Raw genomic sequence first — 23,719 nt, forward strand, 5'->3', positions numbered from 1 at the left:
ATTAGGAAACCTTTACATTTGTGACAGACTGCAATCCGCAAAGAGGAACAGCGGCAAAGATAGGAGTGCTCAGTATCAGTGTACAAAAAAGTAATGCTGTGAATAAAGTGGTAACTACGGCTTTAGAAGGTCTTAGACTATATAAAACACTTATAAAAGTTTTTAGAGCATTCGTTCAAGGTAAAATTTTTCTTGCCTCGATTAAGAAACACACACACCCACTCCCAAACCCCACTATAGGGGTTTATCCCCCAATATAATCATATTCTTACTCCCACTGTTCTTTTCAGCAGTTTCAAGCTATTTTGTTCCTGCAGTGGCATAAATGAAGTAAAACCTTATCTTCACCGAGGTCAGTGGCAAAGATCCCATTGACTTCAGTGGGACCAGTATTTCTTTTTTTTTTTTTTTGCTAGTTTCCACTGATCATTCATTAAAATTACTTCTTTTAGTGTTTCCATGCTTCTCCATTTCAGAACTCTTACTTTGCCTTTGTCTTCAACTCACACTTCAGATGCCAATAAAGCTTTGTTGCTATGAGTATCATTATTTATATCAAGAAACAGCCTAATAAAACTGCTAAGTTAATTAAACTAAAAAAATGTAAAAATTTATGTTTCACCTCATCAAAATTTAGAAGCATAATAATGAAATTACATGCTTTTTAGGGGATTTAAATTTACCCATAGCATATGTTTACTTCCAACATGGTTGCCGTGACTCAGTAGAATAACGAATAACACTGAAGACCTTGGAAAGCTGCACCCAAAGTCATAGAGACCTGAATGAGCTCTGCCTGCAGCTGGGGTTTTTAAACATATATCCTGACTGCTTTGAAAAACATTCAGGCTCATTGTGGCTAAACATGGCTTATTTTAATAAAAAAGATGCACAACAGAAATAGAAAAGCAAGTTAAGGCCAGTAGGAATACCCTTCTGTCTCTCAGAGGTGAAAGCTGGGACTAACAGCAGCTGCTGTCATGAAGGTTACCTGATTCTTCCTGTTTCAGAAAATTTTTATTAATTAGCCTTTGTGCAAAATTTTGCTCAATGTTAACTATTTGGACTAATACATTTTACTATATTAGAAAATCTTTTGGATAGATTCAGCTTCTTCATGCTGTAGAGCAGGCTCAGGGATTCAGCTTTTCCCAGCTCTATTCAAATTTGTTTACATTTGATGTTAATCTGTCTCCAACAAAAAACAGATTTCAAGTTTCACAAGGCTGCCTTCAGATTTTAAAAATTCAGCTCTCTAGCCTTTTCCGACTCCTATATACATGCCCAGACCATGCAGAGAAACTAAGCATGCCTCATATCACTCAGGCACTGAGGCAAACTCAGGCTCTAACAGCTGTTAGCCGCTGGATCCAGAGTAACAATTGGCACTGAAAGAGTAATGTCTGGAACAATCTTTATTCATGAACACTGATGCATGTATTACAATGTGCTCCCTAATTTCATAATCATACGCTACTTTTTAGTTTTCACAAAAACACACTAGTACAGTTTTCAATGCAAAGCACAGCTCTGCTCCAGGGATGGACAACCATACCACAAAATACTTCATTATCATACAATTTTCTGCCTCATTTTTGGGGAACAAAAAATCAAGTTTTCATTTTTCATAGCTCTCTGACAGGCTCCCTGCAGGAAGTTAGCCATCTTTGTTACATATTACCATCATTTTGGTGGTCTTCACCTCCTGAGCTTTCAGCTCCATACTTCACAGTTTGATTAGCCCAGACAGTCAAAGCTCTGACTAAAACCCAGTGAACTCTAAGTCCTCTATAATGGCACATATATATAAAAATAAACCTCTTAAATTAGCCACCCAAAAGTTGCATAACACTAGAAGTCTTCACTACCAAAAATGAGTGGCACATCCCAAAGAAGGAAAATAGCCTTTTAAATGAATGCTTCAGTATTCATACATGAACCAACAGAGATTAAAAAATTCTTAGGGAACAAGTAACTGATCAGCTTACCACAAGGCACAGGAAAAAAGAGATGTTGATACCCTTTTTTTACTTTAGCAGCTTAATGATGAGACCATTCATGATGGGGAGCAAACTTGCATTAAGTCTCTTCTCAAGCACAGGCCTGATTCACATCAACATCTGCACCTCACTGCCCTATCTGTTAGGACAGAGACTGTGAAAGTATCTCAGAATATCTTTTTGAAGCTATTTCAACTTTAAATTGAATTCAGGATGGAGAAAGCATGGTTCTTTAATCTAGTGGAGACAAGTATTGCCTACAAGGTTTAGGACAGGAGCTGGAGAAGGGAACATGTCCATTCCAATCCCCAAGAAATCACTCTTTTGAGTAAAAAATAGCTCTGCTTTCAAAGCAAAATTCAACAAGTAATCTGGAAAGTACTGAGACCACAAACACATTGACTAATAAAAATAAACCCCAAAACATCCCAAGAGCTGCTCTTTCTGCAGTTCTGTGGATCACCTTTACCAAATGAAGATTAGTAAAAGAAGCTACTATAAATGCACAGTTTAAAAATATTATAACATGTTAATACAATAGAAACACACTGAAGTGACATAAGCAAGTTTGAGGGGAAAAATATTTTATTATTATACCTTGTTTTAAAATATATATGCGCATGTGTATTTACTGTCCACAGCCATTTTTTTTACACAGCATAATGTTTGAAATTTACAATATAGTAAGACTGAATCTTCAAAGTCTGTAAAACAGCATTGGTTAAAGCTGTGTTAGAAATATGAATCATTCAAAATCAAGAGTTTCTTAATGAGCTCTACTGTGAATAACTCATTATATGCACTAGCAACCAATTTCCTTCTAAAATTTTCCTTTATCTTGTGTTTTGCATTTTCTCTGGAGACACGCTGCTACCATTTTGCGCACAAGCCCCCCTCAGAAGGAGGAAAGGTTGGTATTTTATTCTTATTTTGAGTTCATCAGAGTCAACTGATGTCTAAAGAATCTGAAGTAATTTGCTGAAGAAAAACTTCAGAAACAGAGGTTTTAGAAATTAGAAATGGAATTAATCATTATGCTCTTAAGGTTAAGCCCACCATTTTTTCCTGACATAAACCAGCAGAACTAGATAAAAGTTAGCCATTCTTTGCTGCTGCATGTGGGAACAGGAGGGAGAAAAGAGGAGGAGGGGAAATTACACAGCAAAGACGATGCTGAATTGTCAGGGAAGACCTTCTGATAAACTAAACACTCTGAAGGTATTTTTCTCTCATGGAATAAATTTATCATCATGGAAATGACTGGTTTTTAAAGGCTTGGTTTTCTACAGCAGAAGCTGAATGCATTGCCTTCCATAAAAAGGAAGTACAAGTTCACAGTCATAAGGTCTGTTTTGTTTTGGTCCAAACTTCATGAGAATATCAACAATTTTACCAAAAACTGCTTTTTCTCTAATGTAATGAACACTGGAAAGTCAACAAAAAAAAAAAAGGGGGGGGGGGGGGGGGGCGGGCGGGGAAGCCAATTTCATTTTCCTTAGAAGTAAGAAACAAAATAACTTACAGATTCATCAAAATATATGTTCCAGATAAACTGGAGAATAAAACTGTTTTAAATAGCACAGCACCTGACAAGTAACCATGTTACAAAATCAAGGCAGAAGTTTTTTTCAACTAACTTTGGATCAGTGTGGAAGCCTGTGGTCAGTGCAAAAAATTTCATTGACTGTCTCAGATTTGGGACTAGGTTCACACCCTGTATCACGAACACTAGTGGACCCATACGCTTAACGTAAATCAAGCAAAAATTGACTTACTCCTTGAATATATTTTAATTTTCTTTATGAAAAGGGAAGGCTATATTGAGTTTAGCTCCTGTAAGTCACACTGCTTGAAACTGCACAGATTTTACCGAGTATTTATAAAGACAATTCCAAACCCAAAGTCTGTGTACTTTTGAGAGTCATCTGAAAGCTGTGCCAGACTTCACTAGCAGTTCGTTAGTGATGTACTGGGGACATTTAGTACTTTTAATGTTATGAAACATAAAGGAGTATAAAAACATAACTATATATTGCTATATGCAAACAAAACAAGGAAAGCACTTGTAACCTAAATATTTCCCACTTATATTTTTAAGTATGAAACTTCAGCATGAGGTCATCAATATTTTTAAAAAAAGTGGTCTGCCTTTTTTAATTCTGTTCTTTTCATCAAACTGATCAGAAGCTATGAAAATACTTCAGGGCAAATTTTTGTCATTAGAGACGTTCATTTACTAGGAATCAAGAAAGGGTATCTACACAGAAGACAAATTTTTGTGTCTGTCTGGTGCCATATGGAGTGAGTGGAGTGAGTGCATGTGTGGATCAGCTTTGGGATGGATTTCTGCCACAAGCCTCTCAAGGCAAATGCACGTTGAGAGAATACCATTGTTTCAGTCAGGCTATCAGATATGTAATACAGCTGTACACAGTGTTTAATTCTGGTGATGATAATAAAGGAACACCATCCTCATTTGCTTATACAGACCTCTGCAGTGCCAGATTTGAAGACAGAAGTATTGCTCAGCTAAATGCACCCAACAAAAAAATGCCTAACAGACCTTCACCATAGTATGTTAAAAATGCCAGATGCAGTTATGGTTGTCTTCGCTCTGTTTTACGCCTTGGCATGTTGCTGCTAAATTCTGTTATACTGGAGGTGTGAGATTATAAGAAGTCTGATCCTTCTACCGTCTTCCCTACTTTGTTATTAAAAAAAAATAAAAAAAAAAAAAAGGCTTTTTTGTTCAGCTAATTTTGCACTTTCAAGTTCATGTGTTGTTTGCTTTCAGGACAGAATCAACTTCTGAAGGGATCCATCCTCATTTTAATGACAACATTTACCAAAAAAAAGAAAAGAAGAAGAAAAAAAAAGACCTTGCAGTACTTTCTGTAAAAACCATGCACATGACAGTTTTTTATGCTGCCAAATTCTTTTTAACAAGACCATGTTGTTGCCTGATGTCTTGACCTTCATTCAAGACTTTTCATTTGTGTTGATTTCAGTGAAGAACTGAAGAAAGGAATGAAATTCTATGCTCTGGAGGAACTTCAGCCCATGACTTTTTCAGCAAGAAAGAGCAGTCACATATTGTCATTCTGTGTTGTGCTGGAGGGGAGAAGTCTGGATGGAGTAGCAAATGAGCTTACTTTTTGCACTATATATGCATAAAGCATTTGTCTTGCAGTTTTGATGTTGAACATGGAAAAATCCTTTAATAAAACAGAAAATATCTAATGCCTATTGATTGCTCTGTTGGTAACTTCTATGCAAATCATACAGTAGCTGTGTGGAGTATCTATGTGACTTTCATACTAAACTCTTTGGTCAGGATTTAGGCAGGCAAGCACAAAATGCTTACCTAAGGATGTACATACAGGATGGGAACATGTGAATTTGGCCATGCTGTCAGTTATCAAGTCACTACTGGCTTGATACAAAAACTAGATTTAATTTTCCCTTTTTCAGACTCTGGAATGGTTCATAAAGGCTGTCAAGATAATACATATTAAATTGCAACAAAGGGTACAAGCAGGAAGATGAAATGTTAAACAGACTTGAAATCTAATTTGCCGTGCTTTCTTGATCCTATAAATGGGACAAACACAGGGAAGTGTATACGCATGAGCAGCTCTAGTTCTTGCAAGAAGAATACTGCCCCTAGGGAGATATTAATCCTTCTCCTTTCACTTGCTTGGCAGAACTGACCCTTTGCAAGATTTTACATATACAACAGAAACTGAATCCAATTGAAAAAAATTAAAAAGTTGCAGGTATTGTAGAGCTCCAAACTTGACTGCAGAGCTACAATTTTTCTGGTATCTTAACTGTTTCAGCTGTCCTGCTTCATGAAAAGTATCTGAGATTTTAATTTGAAAGCACCATAAAGGACAATCAAAAAAGACTTCTTTTTTTTTTCTTTTGGGGAGGGTGTGTGTTGCCCCTCATTTTGATTGAGTAATGACCATCAGCTTACAGGTCAAAGACACCATATTCTATTAGCAAAAGTCCATGACATTAAGGAATAAACAAGTCACAGATACTCAACAGAAGATGTTTGGTTTGGAAGAAGAAGAAGAGGACTATACGCTGAAGTGAAGAAGCATGTGTCATTCTGCTAGAGCTGGGACCACTTTATATCTAAGCTATATTTCTGCAGTTAAAAAACATTAATTGTAAAAATTTATAAACAACGCATATTTAACATAGACTGAAAACTCTTCCTATAAGAGTTAACTACATTTGAGCGTTACCTTTTATAGAGCTCAAGAAAAGATGTGACTAAATGTAAAACTTCAATCTTTAGAAGATAAAAAAAATCTTGGGTTTCTCTGGATTGCAACTTTTGAGTTCAAGAAATTTAGTCATGAATCCTTCCAAGAGGCAGAGGACAAAGATGTCCAACTATATGGATTAAAAATCCCTAGAAAATACATGAGATCTACAGTCCTGCTTCTCTGTGCCACTTAGCTTCAGTCAATCTCTCCTTTAGGTTCAGGAGTTGTGACTGAATAGAAGTAGGTGTGGAGCTGCAGTACAGACACAGAGCATTCTGCTGGGGGTAGCATATGTTTTCTCCATCTCTTTCCTCAAAGCATGAGAAAGCAAAATGTAAGCATACAGAATTAACAGCATTTCCTCTGCTTTCACACACACACACACACACACACACCCTCCTTGCTCCTCAGAATGGGTATAGCTAGACTGCATCTCTACCTGTACAGTAATTTTAAAAAATGTAAAAGCATTAGCACTGCAATCACAGTTTAATAGGACTTCTTGCTGAGTAAGTTCAAACCATTTTGTTATTCAGTATAAGGACACCACACCAAACAATAACAGTAAACATAATTCTCTGCATGGAATAGACACAATGAGCTTAACTGACTTTGTTCAAGGTCACACCAGAGCTGCAGGATGGATTCTCTATTTCGTGCTTTAACAAACAGAACATCTTCTGTATCATTAAACAATAGCATTTTTTACTAAAATTGTCCACTTTTAAAGACTTTTGTGAATTTATAGATTATTTGTATACATTTAGCGTATTTTTGTTGGTATACTGAAACCCTTCCTTCAAGGTTCTATACTACCAACAACACTACTGCCGGTTACCTGAATAACAGCAAAGCCTTAGGGCTGATCCTATTAAAACCATGCTAACATTATTTTAGTCTAAATTTTTATTTTCCTTTGAAAGAAAGAGAAAATTAACTGATAGAATGTGTAGCTCCTGGTGCATATTGTTGCACTTCCAGCAGAACATCAGGCCATAGCATCTGCTTCTTGGCTGATTATCTGTGCTAGATCTAAGATCTCATTTTCCAAAAATCAAGAGAAATCATACTGCTTGCCATCAGAAATATAACCACTGAAGCACAACAGTGTCCTGCTGTGGCACACTGATTGCGTCAGCTGGTTTTCTGCCTCCCAGCACACAAAGAGCAAGGAAGGCAACTGATGTGATCTGCTTGCAAGGAGATTCAACTGTTTGAGCAAATGCCACTCTAAAAGCCGTATTAGTAAGAACTATCACACACAACTTCTGTTAAATGCTGGTAGGCTTGGAAAAGAAAGAAAATTAGTGCTGCAAGTATCACTGAGAGCTGACAAACATCTTTGGTGTTACATTAACTAAATAACATAATTAAATTAACATATAATTTGCTTTTGAATACCTTGGAAATACTGTGAAAGACTGCAATTTAACACCAAAGTTTAAACAGTTGAGGTTTCAATTTTAGAAGCTCATTACTCTGAAGGTGTATGACGATCCTCTGAAAAGATGAATGATTAAAAACAAAGTCAAAGGAAAAGACATTTGGGCATGAATACTGGTTCTGAAATCTCACTGTTCCATTTCAGGCAATGTTGCATCTCTGTGATTTCAGATTGTGGGAAGGTTTTCAGGTTGCATCTATCGCATTCTTTAAAGTATAAAATAATAGACCACCTTTAACTCAAGGAATTAGAACATCAAGTATATTCTGTCTGAAACTCAATGAAGAGATAAATAATTTTTATTAGAAGACTATTACCATTTGCAAAGTTGTTTTCCACATACGCTATTGCATGCCTGGAAATGTGCAGTCCATTCGCTGGATTGACACTAAGGTCATAAAGGAAAACATTCTGGACAATTCTCAGGTCAAACCAATTAAATTGTCTACACAACTGATAAATCTAGGCTATTCAGTAACAACAATGAACTCGGTGGCTGAAGGAGATGTGACAAAGATTAACTGCATCCCTCTGCAACTACCAAAAGCAAGCCTGAAGCAATGAATTGATGGTGCACTTGCCAAATAGCACCCGCCTCAGAGTAACCTCAGCATCCTCCTACCACCACGCCACTGCAAACCCAGCAGTTGGTGTGCAATGTTTTATAAACCTGTGTTTAATTTTCCCTCTCAGATGTACCATAGCCAAATACTTAATCCAAAACAAAGCCATTGACCCTTCTGACATGACTGATTATTAACCAAAATACCTTCCATGGTCTTCCATATTCTCCTCTAGAGCTGGATCAAGGGAGCAGCTTTTCCCCTTTAGATCTCATGTCCTGTATATATCCCATACCTACCAGAGGTGGCAGCAGTAGAAAACAAGGCAAAAAGAAAAATACACAGCCAAAATTCTCCTCTCCCTTCAAACAGCATCAAGCTGTAATGAGACTAAAATATTTTTTCTTCCTTTTACATTAAATTCTTCCATTTAAAATTTAAACAACAGCTAGGGCAACAGTGTCTTTTGACTCCTTCTTTCTTTGTTTCATTTCAGAAACATCCAGACAACATGAGACAGCTAATAGGCAGTAAACTAACAGCAGAAAAGCATTACTGGCTTGTAGTTGTTTTTGCAAAAAAAGACAAGGTGCTTCTACTAGGTTTTTTTATATTACTGTCTCTCATGTTTGTGAAAAAGATCATGGACTTTAAAGATAATAATTAGGGACTGCTTTAAGTCTTATAAAAAAATGACACTTCCATATTACAGAACTGTTAACTCCTAGATAACTTAGAACGAGTTATTTAATCAGTACCTGTTCCTGAACACAGATTTTCATGGCTTAAGCTGACTTAGTTTATGAGAGCATGAGATCACCAGATTACAGATTGAATCTGCAAAGGCTTTGACAGCTCAGTCCCAAACTTTTAAAGATTTTTAGTCACATCTCTACTTACCTGTTTGCTCTACTGTGCAATGACCAGAAGAACATTATTTTGAAACTGTGTCCTTTATAACTTTGTTGGGTCTGCTATTGATCCTAAGAAAGAAACACCCAACAAAAGATACAATGAAGTTCAGCTACTCTGCTCCAGCAGCAGGATGCAAATGTTTTTCTACAAATGAAGAATGTGTTCCAAAGTGGATATACATAAGCCTTAGGACATAATCACTGATTTTTCCTCTAATTTGAAAAAACACCACCTCCTCTGCTTGACAAGGACAGTTGGTAGCTCAAGGATTAAGAGGCAAAACCCCAACATGGAAAGGTATAAAGTCCTAAAACAAAAAAACAGAAGGCAAGTCAGACTGGTTGGTCTGGTTGGAGCCAGGGAGGATCATCCATCCATCAATGCGAGCAGCTTGGCAAGAGGTGGTAATGCAGCAGCACAAATGACTGTCTCTGGGAGCTGTGGAGGCCAGACCTTCACCACCTCCCTCACAACTGCCTGGCCAGGAAAGGGTCTTTTGGTGTCTTACTGTGCTGGTGAGTGTCCTAATGTTTAGTCTAGTAGCTCATGAAATTCCAACTAGCTTTTGGGTGCCTTAGAAAGTAATAATTGCCTTGCACTTTCCAGCTGTGCATACCCTGCTAGCAGAGGCTCTTTGCACCTGCTGAAGATGCCCAAATATGTCCCAAAAGAAGAGTCACAGCATTATAGGCAAGGAAATGAAAGCACAGCTGTAGTAAGCGAAAACACCTGGACTGCAGAGATGGCTCCAGAAAAGCTAGTTTTTAGTATACTAATCTTATACAAAATCCTGATCTTTGACAGAATATGTTCATTTGTTCAGCCCACACAACTCGCAACTCCTAGGTTTTTAAAACCTTTCTGCTTTGTACTCCAAAGTTGCCTACAACTTGAAGTGTTTTTAACACAGTCTGTCCAACGAGACGTAACAACTGCTATGTAACCACACTGGTATCTACGCCAGTGTACAAATATTGACAATACTCTTTAACATTATCCCATTCTGCTTTTTTATGCCATCATAACAAAATAAAACTGGTGAACAATACACCATTGCACTCAAAACTGGAACAGGACCTTGCAGTCCTGGCATACCCACAATGTGAATTTTATTAGTTTATATTAAGTGAATCATTTGTTTACACTTCTAGGTGATCAAGATTACCACAGAAAACTACATTAACATTAATATTAATAAAAATCTTCTGCCCTGCAGCCACATCTTTACTCATTCTGTCATTTCTTGTATTATAATGTATATGTATATATCTTGTATATGTATTATAATACATTTTATTACAATGTTTTTATTCTTTAAAAGACAGCATACACAGGTTTTTACTGCTATTTTTGACATATATGTTTTTGACTCTTCTGCAAGTCAGTGTTATTTGTAAGTATTTAATAAATGAATGGAATAAATAAATCTTTTAGAAACAACAACAACAAAAAAACCCAAACAACTGTTTTATTCATAGTTATTGCTAGATGTCCTTCTCCCTTTCCATTTCTGTCTCACACAAACACGCACTGAGACAGTTATTCCGAGGTGATGATACTGTTTCTGCTCTTATCCTATTCAGGTAGCTGCTACTCTAGGACATGTGGAGTATTTTCTACCTTCATTGCACCTTCTCAGCAATCAGGGACTGGTGTCTTTTGCTGTTAAGCTTGGCACCAGAAGATACAGTTAAGCACTGTGCCACAGATGCCATAAATGAAAGTATAGCCCGGTTTAGTGCCGGGCCATTCCAAAACAACCTGACGTATGTTTGCAGCACACTGCTACACACAGTGCTTGCACCCACGTAATAGGAGTACAGTTGACCAACCTGACTAGCTTTTAAGGTCCCACTGCAGGACTGGCATGAACATAGCTTGCCCTCTTCAAGTGAGGCTACAGAGACTCTCTCCTCAGCCTTCTCCTCTTTGGGAAGCCAGTCTCTGCAGGGAAAACAAGCCAGCTAGCAGGGTGTTACTCCTGCCTAGGCAGCGTTCCCCACGCAAGCTGTCAGCACAGGTGGCATCAATCACAACTGAACAGTTTGTCTTAAACTGCTGTATCAACACGTGAAAGCATTCACCTTCATCTGAACATCACCGGTTTTCAGAAGTGTTTAGCTCCCTTTTCTTCTACCTGGAAATAATTGCTTTTATTAGTACTGCAACATCATGTATGTAAGTGTTATTCTCAGACATGGCTGTGCTAAGCAGTGTACAAACACAGAACAAAGTCAGCCCCGATCCAGAAGCTTGCAGCTTAAATAATCTGAGATACTTGTCCAATTCACATTGCATTAATAGCTTCACTTTGCCATTAACATATTTAAATTCAGTGAACCAGTCTTCTGAAAACCCATAGGAATTTTGCCAATGGATTTCACTTAACACGGAACAAGGCTTAAAAAAAATAATTGCATATCACTCTGGTTTAGAGAAAAATAACTGCAAGTAGATTCATGTTCTATTTTCTAATTCAGGAATGTTCTTGATTGATCAGCCTACAAGCTCTGAACAAGTTTAACATCACCGTTTTTGGAAGCATGAGTGTAGATGATAACATACACCAACACTTGCACAGTTAAAAAATTAACAAAGTCAGTCATGTATCATGGCCCTGACTCCAAATGCATTGTTCGTGAGCACTGCACATCTGAGAAGACCGAGATCCCAGGAACACACCCCAGCAACAATGATGGAGGAAAAAGGAGAACAAGCTTCTTTTTTAAAAAATCATGATGTATTCCCTCTGATTCAGTCACCCAAATACAAATGTCTACAACATACTACAAATGTTAGAATGTAGGGTATTTTTAGAAAAATATTTTAAATAAATCAATATAAATAAAAGTGAAAAAGGTGTCTGTATTTCAGTCCAGAAATACCATGGAAGCTTTACAGAAAACTAGCATCAGGATTTGAGAATTCCTGTGTTTGGGGCCACAATGGGGAAAAGCCTTGTCACTTGCAATGAATTTAGAAGGCAAAATTTCATTCCCTTTAGAACTCTGTTACTTTTTCTTCGACTAACTTTTTTTTTTTTTTAATACATAAAATCATTTCAAGAAGTAATACTAAGAGTGAGTTGCTCAGAACAGAAGGCAGGTGAACACATGCAGCCTTCGGTCTGACTCTTTGGGGAGAACTGCGTGTGACAAGTGCACCCATCTCACAGATTGAGCCAAGGGGTGTCGTATCAAGGTGTATCTCCCTAGTCCCCGCTGTAAGCATCACTCCAGTTTGGTGTGTTTCCTGCAGCACTTATTTCCTGCAGTCAGCAATACAGATCAAGTCAGACTCCTGCTAAGAGAAGGAAGCTGCTGTTTCTGAACTTAAGACTGATGTAGTATTTCAATAATATTCCAGAAGGGCTGCTGATGGGACCTTTCCACTCACTGGGCACTGGTTTGCAGCATGACACAGTATTAGGGTTCTCTTTAAGTGCTGTTAAACTTTGTTGAGGGTTTAAATATCCAATGTTTCCATAGGAATTAGGGGCTTGTGTACATCACAGAGCTGTACACTGTTGGGGATCCTTTGAATAAGTCATTTTAATGTAAGGCTTTTTCAGCTCCTCTGAAAACAAAACAGTACCGAATTACCTGTAAATTATGCAAAGCTATGAGACCTACCAGCAGTAAAGATTTGCCTGGGGAGCTGTACTCCCCATATATATGTTAACTATATGGGGATATAGCACAGCAGAAGTTCTAAGCATAGGCTGGACACTAGCATGATATCTGTGCAATATGTATGAGTGATTTGCTGCAAATCACTTACCATCTCAGCTACAGAACAGCTGTAGCAAAAACTATAGTTGATTTTGAACTTTTCAAGACAAAAAACTACCCAAGCAAAAAAATGTATTGAGAAAACAATTTAAAAGAGGGAGGAGCACAGAAAAAGAAAACAAGGAACACACAATGTTTTAAAAGCACCTTCTGATGTTTCCATCCATATAACCACTAATTTCTTTAAACTGTGCAATTCCCCACACAATAACTGTTTCCTGTAATTGACCTTCTAGACTTATAATTTTAGGACTCAATTGTAAAAAATAAATAAAAGGAACTCTTTAATGTCTAATGTCAGAGTATAGTCAGCCTATCATGCATTTATTAGCACTGAAGTGACAATCATGATGCAAACTCCGCACTGTGGCCTGATATCCAGCTCAAGGAGCAAAATAAAACAGTAGTAAAGGCTAAATCCCAATTTCAGGGTGTATTTTTCAAATACATTAAGCTATTGGAGCAAAACATTATATTCTGAAATTATAAGAAATTGATTTCTGCTTCAGTTATGATTGTAATTTCTAAGGACTGCTTTTAAGGTATTATGACAAATAGGCTTGACTCCCTTTGAAGTAAAATATTCTGAATAGTTTAAGGTGTTAGTTAAAATGGGAAGGAAAAAAAATGAATGACCACATTTAAAAATGCAAGAACCACAGGATGCATCTTTGGATCCAGTGATGAAATAATGAAAAAAAAATAATCCCATAAAGTGCCCTCTTATCTGAAAGAATTTGGAGCGTGTATAACCATCCTTGCTCAACAGGAGAAAGATCATTCCCTGAATTAGTTTTACACATTCAAGATTAATGGGGGGGAAAAAAAGAAAAGACAATTTGTCCTTGGAAGCAGGTAAGTACTCCTTTGTAAGTATTCTCATTCTCTTCAGACTTTTGCATTTATAGAAACAGTTTTCTTGGCTCACCATTCTTATGAGACCTTGGAACTATACATGAGCTTTTCCACTTCATTCTGTTCTCATACCATGTTGTACATATAAATCCTTTGTAAATAAAAGGGAATTTAACCTAAAAAAAAAAAGTTTTCCTGCTCTAGTTAGATGACCTTAAAAAAGAGATGTAAGACCTTTTTTAAGTTAGCAAGGAGATTTTTTTGGTGCTTGTTATTTAACTTTTCGTCTTTTGCACTCCATTCCCCCAAGTTGGGTCTGCTATTTTTGGCCTAGAGAAACACTGATCTATCTTGGCTTGCTACATTTTTGTGAAAGAATGAATATACACACTCAGTTACTGCACCAATTATTGTTACTTTCCATAGCTATAAGGCTAATTCTGTAAATCCAAACAAACTGATAAATATGTTCTTACTTGTAGTCTCAAAATTCTTTTGCTGAGAATACACAAACAGCATTGTTCCAGAGGGAAGGAAAATATGGATTTAAAAGAACAGTGATCAAACTCTATAGGCATTAGAAATATGCCTCTGCATCCTCCATTAAATGTACATAAACAGTTTTGTTTTCAAGAAGCTAAAGAATACATCATTTAGCCGTTAATCCTTCTGGATACACCTAGCAAACCAATTTTTTTATTTGGATAACGTGCTCTTTTTTGGATCTCAATTATGTATATCAGACATTCACGGGTGTACTTCTGTGATGGACTCCCTTGTTGCCTTCACTGTTTGATAAAACAATAGACCTGGTGTCTGTTGGAAACATTTGCAACAAAAATGCAGCCAGTTACGTATGGTTTTAGTTATGAGTTAGTTGCTTTGAGATGTAAATATTACAAAAGAGTAACCTAACGTTTGCAGTTCATCTGCATTCAGTTGGCAAAACCAGAAATGAAGACTAGAAGGCAAGAGAATCATTCATTCATAGCACAGACTCAAGTCAAGATGATGACATGTCATCTTTGATCACTGTTAAACTACTAGCAAGAATCTTTACACTGGCACTGCGGACACTGCTAAAGGCAGTTTCCAGTGGAGTATGGCCTTGGGATTACCCATGCACTGTACAACCTCAGATAAGGTCCTCGAGCCAATCAAAGAAGTCACATACTGCGAGGAAATTAGATAGCTAAGAAACATCTTTTTCCTGCATGAATTACAACTGAAAGTCTCTGTGCATCCACCTGCTTGTATCAAATGACTCCTTCACATTTGTCTAGCAGTGTCATGTATGAGCTGCTTACTGGAAGCCTTGTGATGGCATGGTATTTCCAAGAAGTAAGACAGATAGGTATTCATCTGTAGAAAACAAGAATGAACAGAGAGCTGAAAAGGGTTTCACCTTCACATATGAGGTGGGGTTTTTTGGTGTTTTTTGTTTGTTTGGGGTTTTTTTGTTAAAGCAAGGAAAGTATATAGAGCAGAAGCTGATGGGAGGAAGAAACGATGACTAAACACTCAGTCTGAACTGTCTTCATTGCCAGAAGCTAGAGAGGTACAAACAGAACCAAAAATGGTGCCAAAAATGTGTTCTCTGGGGAACCAGAAAATCCACTTCTGTTCTTAGTTCCGCTGTTGTAAATCCACAGTAACTCCAGGCATGTGATATGAGCTGTTCTGGACGTACAACAGTGTAACATGGGCACATGTGGCTCATGTTGCCCTGATACACAGGCACGTTATAGCCATGTGTGCATTCAGAAGACAAGGTTCTCCCTTTGCACAGAAAAAACTGAAGATCACCAGGAGTAATTACCTTCTACATAACCCAGAAAAGCAGCACACTTCTCACTGCAGAGGCAGATCTTCTCCAGAAGAGCAAAGCAAGTTTGTCAGACTTTTCAATGACACAGCACTACACATACCAACTTTGTTTTGAGAAACCAAATATTTCTATTTTAACTGCTATAAGCAACTGACGACCACGCAGAGAGCTATTTCAGTAACAAGATCAATATGGGAGACTGAGAAAAGTAATCTGCTCACAGGGCTCATAATTCATATACAAAATAATGTATTCATAAGTGTTCCAGATGTGTGCCTCAGAGACGTTATAAACACAAACATCTATTGACTTAGACATAATAAAAAATTTAGATTTTCATTATGAAGCCCACATATGACAGATAGCAATACACTGATGCTGGCAATGAAAAGGCAGATATTAAAACCTATGTAATGTAATTTCCCTCTCAAAACAGATGTAAAAACCTGAGCAATAAAAAAGCAAGAATTTCCGGCATCGTGTATGTAGCAACACTTCGTACTTTCCCCATCTTTTGCTCTCAAACTCCCCCAGTCAGATTACTCTGCAGCCCTAGAAACCCATTTATACTCAGCTGGCTGCCCACCATCATTATCTGTACCACATTCTGCCCTTATGGACGACCTTAAACTGCAATCCTGGAAAATACCTTGCTCACCAATGCGAAGTGTCACTTGCTATAATTAGCATTCTAAGAGCTAACAATACAGCCATTAAGGCACTGAGAAAGCCACATGTCCTGCCTTAGTTCAGTTTATATCAAGTGATCAGTCAGATGACCATTAAAGCAGTGAAGTCTTTATTCAGACAGTCAACTCACCTGCTTCAATCCATAACTTATCTCTATAGGGTTTTCCTTATGTGGATAACGATGCTCTTTCATGTTACCTTCCTTGCTATGAAATGCAGTGCTTCCAAATCTCTCTTCCCATCCCCAGGCCAGCCTTCAATGAGAAAAATCTGACTTCACACAGAACAACAGTCTCCAAATCAGGCTGTGATTCACCAGCAACAGCTTTTGGTGAGCACACACAGCTTCACAGTAAGGATGCTGTCTCCTGTGTCTTTCCCCCTCACTGAGGACATGGAATAGCATAAGAATGTTTCATCTCCATTCCAAAATTTTAATGTTTTAATCTATTAAATCTTATCACCATCATCTTGTTCTAATTTGGATGGCCAGCTGAGTTAATAAGACACTGAAGAAATTCTAAAACCGCTAGTACGAAGTTTTATGTAAAACTACAACATAACAAAAATTAAAGAGCTTGGTGTTGGAGTGATGCTGCGAACCATTTAACACCTCGAATGTTATTCATGTAACCCCCCCCTCATCAAAACAAACCCACTTGACTGCTGCCTTAAATCCTGATTCCTGCTAAATTAGGGTTTCATGTATAGCATCAGGTGGAATAAAATGCTTCTAAAGATAAAATACATTTTCAGGATTGTTTTGTGTACATAAAATACTCTATTCCAACAAATAGTTTCCCTCTAGTTAAAACTGAGGGGGGAAAAAATCAACTTAAGAGCAGATGAACGAAATGTATTTTATTTGCGTTAACTAAACTTTTAACTACTGAGCAAATCAAAGCCATTAACACCTCAGGAGACATCTTTTGAGGACTATGACTACTACACAGCACAGAATGGATTCAGCCACCACACCTGTCCCTTCCCATGACCAGTGGTTATTGCATCTGCCTCCAGCTATACAAAAAGGGATACCTAGCTTCAGATAGCAGTGTTCAGAGCATTCTGATGTGTGGGGGTTTGGCATTTTCTTTTAGGAGCTTTTTAAAAAAATTGTACTCTATGGGCTATGGATCTATAGGTTTTTGGTGGACTAATTAGTAACTGGAATCCAAAGCCAAAGTATCATTCCTTTGGCAAAATACTTACATATTCCCTCAAGGGAAAATCTGAGGCAAAACACACAAAACTGGCTGTGCAACTAGCATGGATGACATAAATACCTAATTCCCAAAGCCAAAATCACAGAATCACAGAACGGTCGTGGTTGGAAATGACCTCTGGAGATCACCTAATCCAACCCACTGCTAAAGCAGGTTCACCTACAGCAGGTTGCACAGAGTCATGCCCAGGTGGGTTTTTAACATCTCCAGAGAAGGAGATGCCACAACCTCTCCGGGCAGCCTGTGCCAGCGCTCTGCCACCCATATATCTCTTTCATATGTCCCTGTTTTGAACACCTATAAAATTAACAATTTTGTTAAATGTGAAGGAACATAATCTTGGACTGGACTCCACTGACAGAAGGTCATTATGCTAGAGACATATTAATCTAATGTTCACTCTTATATTTAACTTGCTTTTAGTTGTGTTTGGTTTCGGTTTTAGAAGGCCCTAGCGGCTATCCATGTTACTGTCCAAACCATTACAATCACTTCAAGGACAGCAACTGCAAATTAAAATGTGGAAAATCCATGACTAGTTTAGCAGCAAGCTGAAGAAAATTCAGTGCTTTTTTGCAATCCTGAGTTCAGCGTACCTGACCAAACAAAAAAGCTTCCCCCCAGGATCACAGCAGAAGTGCCTCCATTTCTAAGTAGAAATAAACAAACTCACAAAATAAAAATCTTATGATAGTGTTGTCTTCACTCTCCCTGATTGGAAAATAGGTGAAGTCTGTTTCTTTTACTTTAGTATTACTTCTACACTACAGCCTCTTGTCCTGCCTTCTTTACACTAACAAATAAACTTTTATAAATAATAAAAAACCCAAATACATGTTTTACAAACATGTGTATCAGACAGTAGTTAATATTTTTCAGTAATTTTTACTGAGGCACAAGTTTTATAAGCTTATTTTGAATGTGCATCTATTAAAAAGTTAATAAAATAATGACTAATTCTACTTTATAATAATAACAACAACAACAACAACATCATAAAAATATCATTATTAACTAGTGATATGTAATGGAGTGACAACAATGGATGATGACGTTATTTGGAGCCACTTCACAGGTGACAATTTGGGAAATGCCTGATGCAGACACTCAGGAATTCCTGAGCAGTAATTCTGTTGGAAAAAAAACCTGGTGGGAACACAGGTGAAGAATGTGACACACAGAGGCTTTGCACAAGTCAGTTAAATCTGAAACAAGAACATGCTTATTAAAATACAACTATTATAGATCGAGTCAGAATCTAGGATGCTCTGTCTGCTTCACCTATGGGGAATATATTGAAACTATAATATGTCACTGTTAACATGGCATTTTCAGAACACTTAATGATTAGTTTTGCCGTAACACGAGGAAACAACTGACACAAAGCATCTACTGTAACAAACTACATTCTAAGATTCTGGCAATTTTATCAATAAAACCTACAACATCAACATGATCTCTACACTCATTTTATAAGATCAGCTATTTTATTTTGTAACAAATTGAGAAGTGATGCAGGGAGTTAACTTCCAAAAGTAACATAACCATAACAGTTGATGTGCAATTTAACTGCTGATTTAAATCGGCTAGCTGTTACAAATAACTCCACTAAACTCCTTCTAAAATGGGCAGACATGGAAAGGAAGAGGAAAAATAAAAGGGTCAATAACCTGCAGCAGAAGTGCCTTAATTGTGTTGAAGGTCTTCCAGTTTAAGTAAGGAGAAATTCCTTCCAGGATCAAAGAGCTGTCCTAGGCATTAAAGTTTCATAGAGAATCATCCTCATTGTCTCCTCAGGAGTTAACCTAGCTCATATTCCTAAGCAATCCTATCCAATAAGAAGCTAAGTTATTTTCTGTTAAAGCTGTGTTTGAGAGAATTTCAAGCTGTCAGCACTGATAGCCATTTATTCTGCACCTACACTGAAGTCTGTGGGAGGGGGAGGTTGGAAAGCGAGCTGAAATGAATGAAAGTCTGCCTCTAAAATGCACTTTTTCTGATTTTTAGGGGAAGAAAGAAAAGTTATATTACTGTAATTTTTCTGCTTGTTCCTCCTTTTTGATTTTGTCAACTCCCTAACAATACTTTGTACTCCCTTTTCTTTTACAGCATAATAAAACTCAAATTAAAAAAACTCCAAACATTTTCCAATGGAATTTTACATGGCTATTTTATCTATCTTATCCTCAATAAATTTAATTTACAACAATGAGAGCCGATATCAATGCAGAATATCAACAACTACTCTTAAAGATATTTTATGGTATCTGTCCACTGTGTTTTAGCAAAAATACCTAAATTTGTATCGAGACACTGAAATCAAATCACAATGCCACAGTAAACAGCACGGCATAAACCTCTGCAGAACTCCTTCAGAATAAAAGGCAAAGCATTTCTGACAATCTGTAGCACAGAATACAATCCAACCAACACTCAAAATATCAAGGAACTGGAAACCCCATTCCATTAAATATTTAGGTCCCCTAAATCCAAAATTTAAGAGGCAAAACAAGAGAGAAAAATAGAAAGACAGAAAGAACTAAACAAGCAAACAACCTTACCTTTCACAAGCTCGGACAGTCCATGCAGCAATTATCCATAATGAGATACTAAAAACCAACAGTACAGTTCCTGGACATATTGTCATTAGAGTCTTCATAACAAAACGAGTATTGAAGTTTATCTTATTTAATGCTCCAATGCTTCTAGATGAGGCATCAGTGAAAAGTTTGCTATGCAAAAGCATAACTCTGGCAATAAGATATAGTCTTAAGAACATTGGTATAGATAAAATAATATCCACATCAGCTGTTGTTGTGGATGGAGCATAAGAAAAGGCGAGCCGGGCTGTCCATGTGAACGTATAGTTCCCAGGTATGGGATGGATAGCACACACCAGTATTTCCAAGCAGATAAAGAAAATACGCTCATAAGTCATGGCTATTCTCCAGTCATCTGCTCCATTGTCCACCATGAACAACTGAAATAATAAAATATAAGGTTAACTTTAGTATGTCATTAGCAAACTTTGTTATAAGTTCATTTAAAAATGCTATATTTTTCAGAGCTGCCATTGACCACCAAAAAGAAAATAAATATGCCATTTCAGAAAATGACATTACTACATCACTATGAAGTGAAACATATCTCTGGTTAAGGCAAAAAAAAAGAATTTTTTCATGCACTATTTTTAAAACTTTACATTGAACTGAATTTTTGTGTATTATTTACTAAGAATTTCTCATATATCCTTTAATTGTCATTACTGATAAAACAAAATGCCAGACCAATTAAGCCTTGTCCCTTCAAAATCAATTGCTTACACTAAGTTAATAAAATTGAGAAAAAATCTAAGAAAGTGTGGTCAGAATGGATATCTAAATTACAACTTATAAATACTAAGATGCAATGTAAGCCTGCCCTAGAGCATATCGATGCTTCACCCAGGGTGCTATTACAGCTTCTGTAGAACTATCTAAGCTTTCTTCAAGCTTCAGGCACCAATACAGATCAATATAGGATGAAAAACTACATGAGAAATTGCACAAAGACTCAGCAAGATCTCTCATGGTGAAACATTGAAAAGCAAAGGCTGGCAAATATCAGAGTAGCCCAGACAGACAGGTGATGTCTACTAGTAGCTGAAAATTAAATGCAGGCGTTGGTTCTTTTACAAGCAAGGCCTTCAGTTTGCCACCAAAGAACTGAAACATTTCATAGTAAATGTTGATCCTGGTGTTTTACTAAATAAAACCTTAATTAACCAGTCACTAGTAGACTAATTAATTTGTCACTAGTAGACAGTAGTTGCAAACAGGCAACTCTTCTAAAAGGAACATAACCTGTAATGACAATGAAGATACAACATCGGACAGAAGACCTCCTCATCAACTCAACTATAGTCCAAAGCTAAACAAGGCTGTTCAGTATATACGTAAAGAGGAAATAAAAATACTTTTGCAGGATTTTTAAAATTAGATTATTCAAAAAAAAGGCTGAAAAGGAAATGTGCACAAAGAATGCACTCTTTCATGTAAAAAAAGTATTTTCAGCACACTACACACCATATACACTACACACCATATACACAGCCAAAAAAACCAATTACTGATGTGCACTGCTCTTTGCCTCTCTCTGTCTTTCAAGAATTTAGAAATACAAGCCCGATTTCTCCGCATATGTTTCTTAGAGATTGAAGACCTCCTCCCAATACACTGTTTGTCTCTTCAGAACATTGCTCCAGTCTTTTGTTTAGAAAAGTGATAACCACAAATAAACTTTATTGTAGCTGAACTGATGCTAAAAGAAATAGAGAAATTAACCATAGTAAGAAACACAACAAAACAAGACAATTTTCTGTATTTGTAGAACTGTTTTCCAACCCTTTATGTTGCTTCCCTCCATCTTAGTGTATTGGGTGACTGTGACAAGGTTTTGGTACTGGAGGGGCTGTACAGGTGGTGTCTGCAAGAGGTCATGGGCTGCTCTGCGATCGACCCGCTGCAAGGCATACCTGAGGTCTTCAGTGAAGATGGCGGTGCTTCTGTGAAAGCATATTTAAGAAAGGGCAAAATGCTGCCCAAGCAGTGAAGAGTGAGAGAAAAAAAGTGTGAGAAACAACCCAGGAAATGCTAAGGTCAGAGAACAGGGAGGAGGTGCTCCAGGCGTTGGAACAGAGGTTTTGCTGCAGCCCATGGAGAGGACCATGGTGAAGGAGGCATTTCCCTTAAGCCCGTGGAGAGGACCACACTGGAGCAGATATCTACACTACAGCCCAGGGAGGACCTCACAGCAGAGCAAGGTGGATATTTCCTGAAGAAACTGCCACCTACAGACAGCCCACACTCGAGCAGATTCTCCTTACAAGAACTAATGCCCACGGAGAATTCATGCCGGAGCAGTTTTAGCCTGAAGGGCTGCAGACCATGGAGAGGGCCCACACTGGCACAGGGGAAAGGCGGGCAGGGGAAGGAGCAGCAGAGAGGAGCCGCTGTGGACAGGTTCCCCTCCACCATACCCCCCGCGCCACTCGCAGGGGAGAAGACAGAGCAGCTAGGAATGAAGGAGAGATGTTGAACCTGGGAAGAGGTCAGTAGGGCAAGGGGTTCTAGTTTTTGTCTTTGTTTCTCACCATCTTACTCTAGTTTTAGCTGGCAATAGATTTAAATTAATTTTCCCCAAGCTAGGCCTGTTTTGCCATTTGTAATTGTAAGGGATCTGCCCATCTTTATCTCAAACTCATGAACTTTTTTATCTTATTTTCTTTCCTTGTCCTGTTGAGGAGGGAGAGTGAGAGAGCAGCTGGGTGGGGGGTCTGGCTGCTGGTCAAGGTCAAGCCACCACTACACTTGCATGTAGCTTTTACCTCTGCTGCGACACCATTAAAGCCAAAGAAACCCAGTGCTGAATTAAGCTAAAAACACTCAGTAAATTCAATGTCAATGCAACATAAGCACATAAACTTTCTCTTACCTGTGGTCACTCTGCAAACTTTTTATGTTAAATATGTGAATTGATACTACAAGGCCAATTTATGTATGAATGTACGCATGTATGTATTACCAAAAAGTGCTGGTTTCCACTTAGCAAATGCTATTCAGTATGAAGGGCCAAACTTTCAAAGTAGAGTAAGGCTCAAGGGCATTCGCTTCTTGTGACTAGCCTGTAAATGCTGTTGGTCAGATCACAGAAGTGCTACAACAGTTATGAAGAGGTATTCAGAACACTCAGAATACAGATGGATAGTAACCAGCTTAACTGAAAAAGAGATAGATAATATCAAATCTCTCAAATGCTGTGTGGGTTTCCGAAGAAAAGAATTAATTAACAACAGAATTAAATATTTCAGTTCTCAGATAAGTAGCAAATAGGTGTCAAACTGGCAGCAGTTTAAAATGCCTTTTAAAGTTTCAAACTCTGCTGAAAAAAACACTGGTCTTTTGTCCTACCTTTTTACCTACCATCTTCACAGATTTCTAAAATTCTACATGCAGAAAGGCAATTCAAGAAAAATGATACCTTAAGTACTGATTAAATTTAAAAGATGAGAATAGAATAATGTTAAACTTAGTCATTAAAATTTGATCTTTTGATTTTCATAGAAGGCTTTTTTTTTAATAACTGAGTT

At 37.5% G+C, this 23,719-nt stretch overlaps 1 protein-coding gene across 1 annotated transcript in view; it reads right to left on the bottom strand.

Annotated features, from left to right (window-relative positions):
* Positions 1-23,719, bottom strand: part of KCNN2 (potassium calcium-activated channel subfamily N member 2) — a 78,693-nt gene that overhangs the window by 31,508 nt on the left and 23,466 nt on the right. The window contains exon 4 of the mRNA XM_056325459.1: positions 20,154-20,572. Within this exon, the coding sequence (XP_056181434.1) occupies positions 20,154-20,572 (419 nt within the window). The remainder of the gene's footprint in view (positions 1-20,153; positions 20,573-23,719) is intronic.

This window comes from Falco biarmicus, chromosome Z (genome assembly GCF_023638135.1).
Source record: "Falco biarmicus isolate bFalBia1 chromosome Z, bFalBia1.pri, whole genome shotgun sequence".
Lineage (NCBI taxonomy): Eukaryota > Metazoa > Chordata > Aves > Falconiformes > Falconidae > Falco > Falco biarmicus.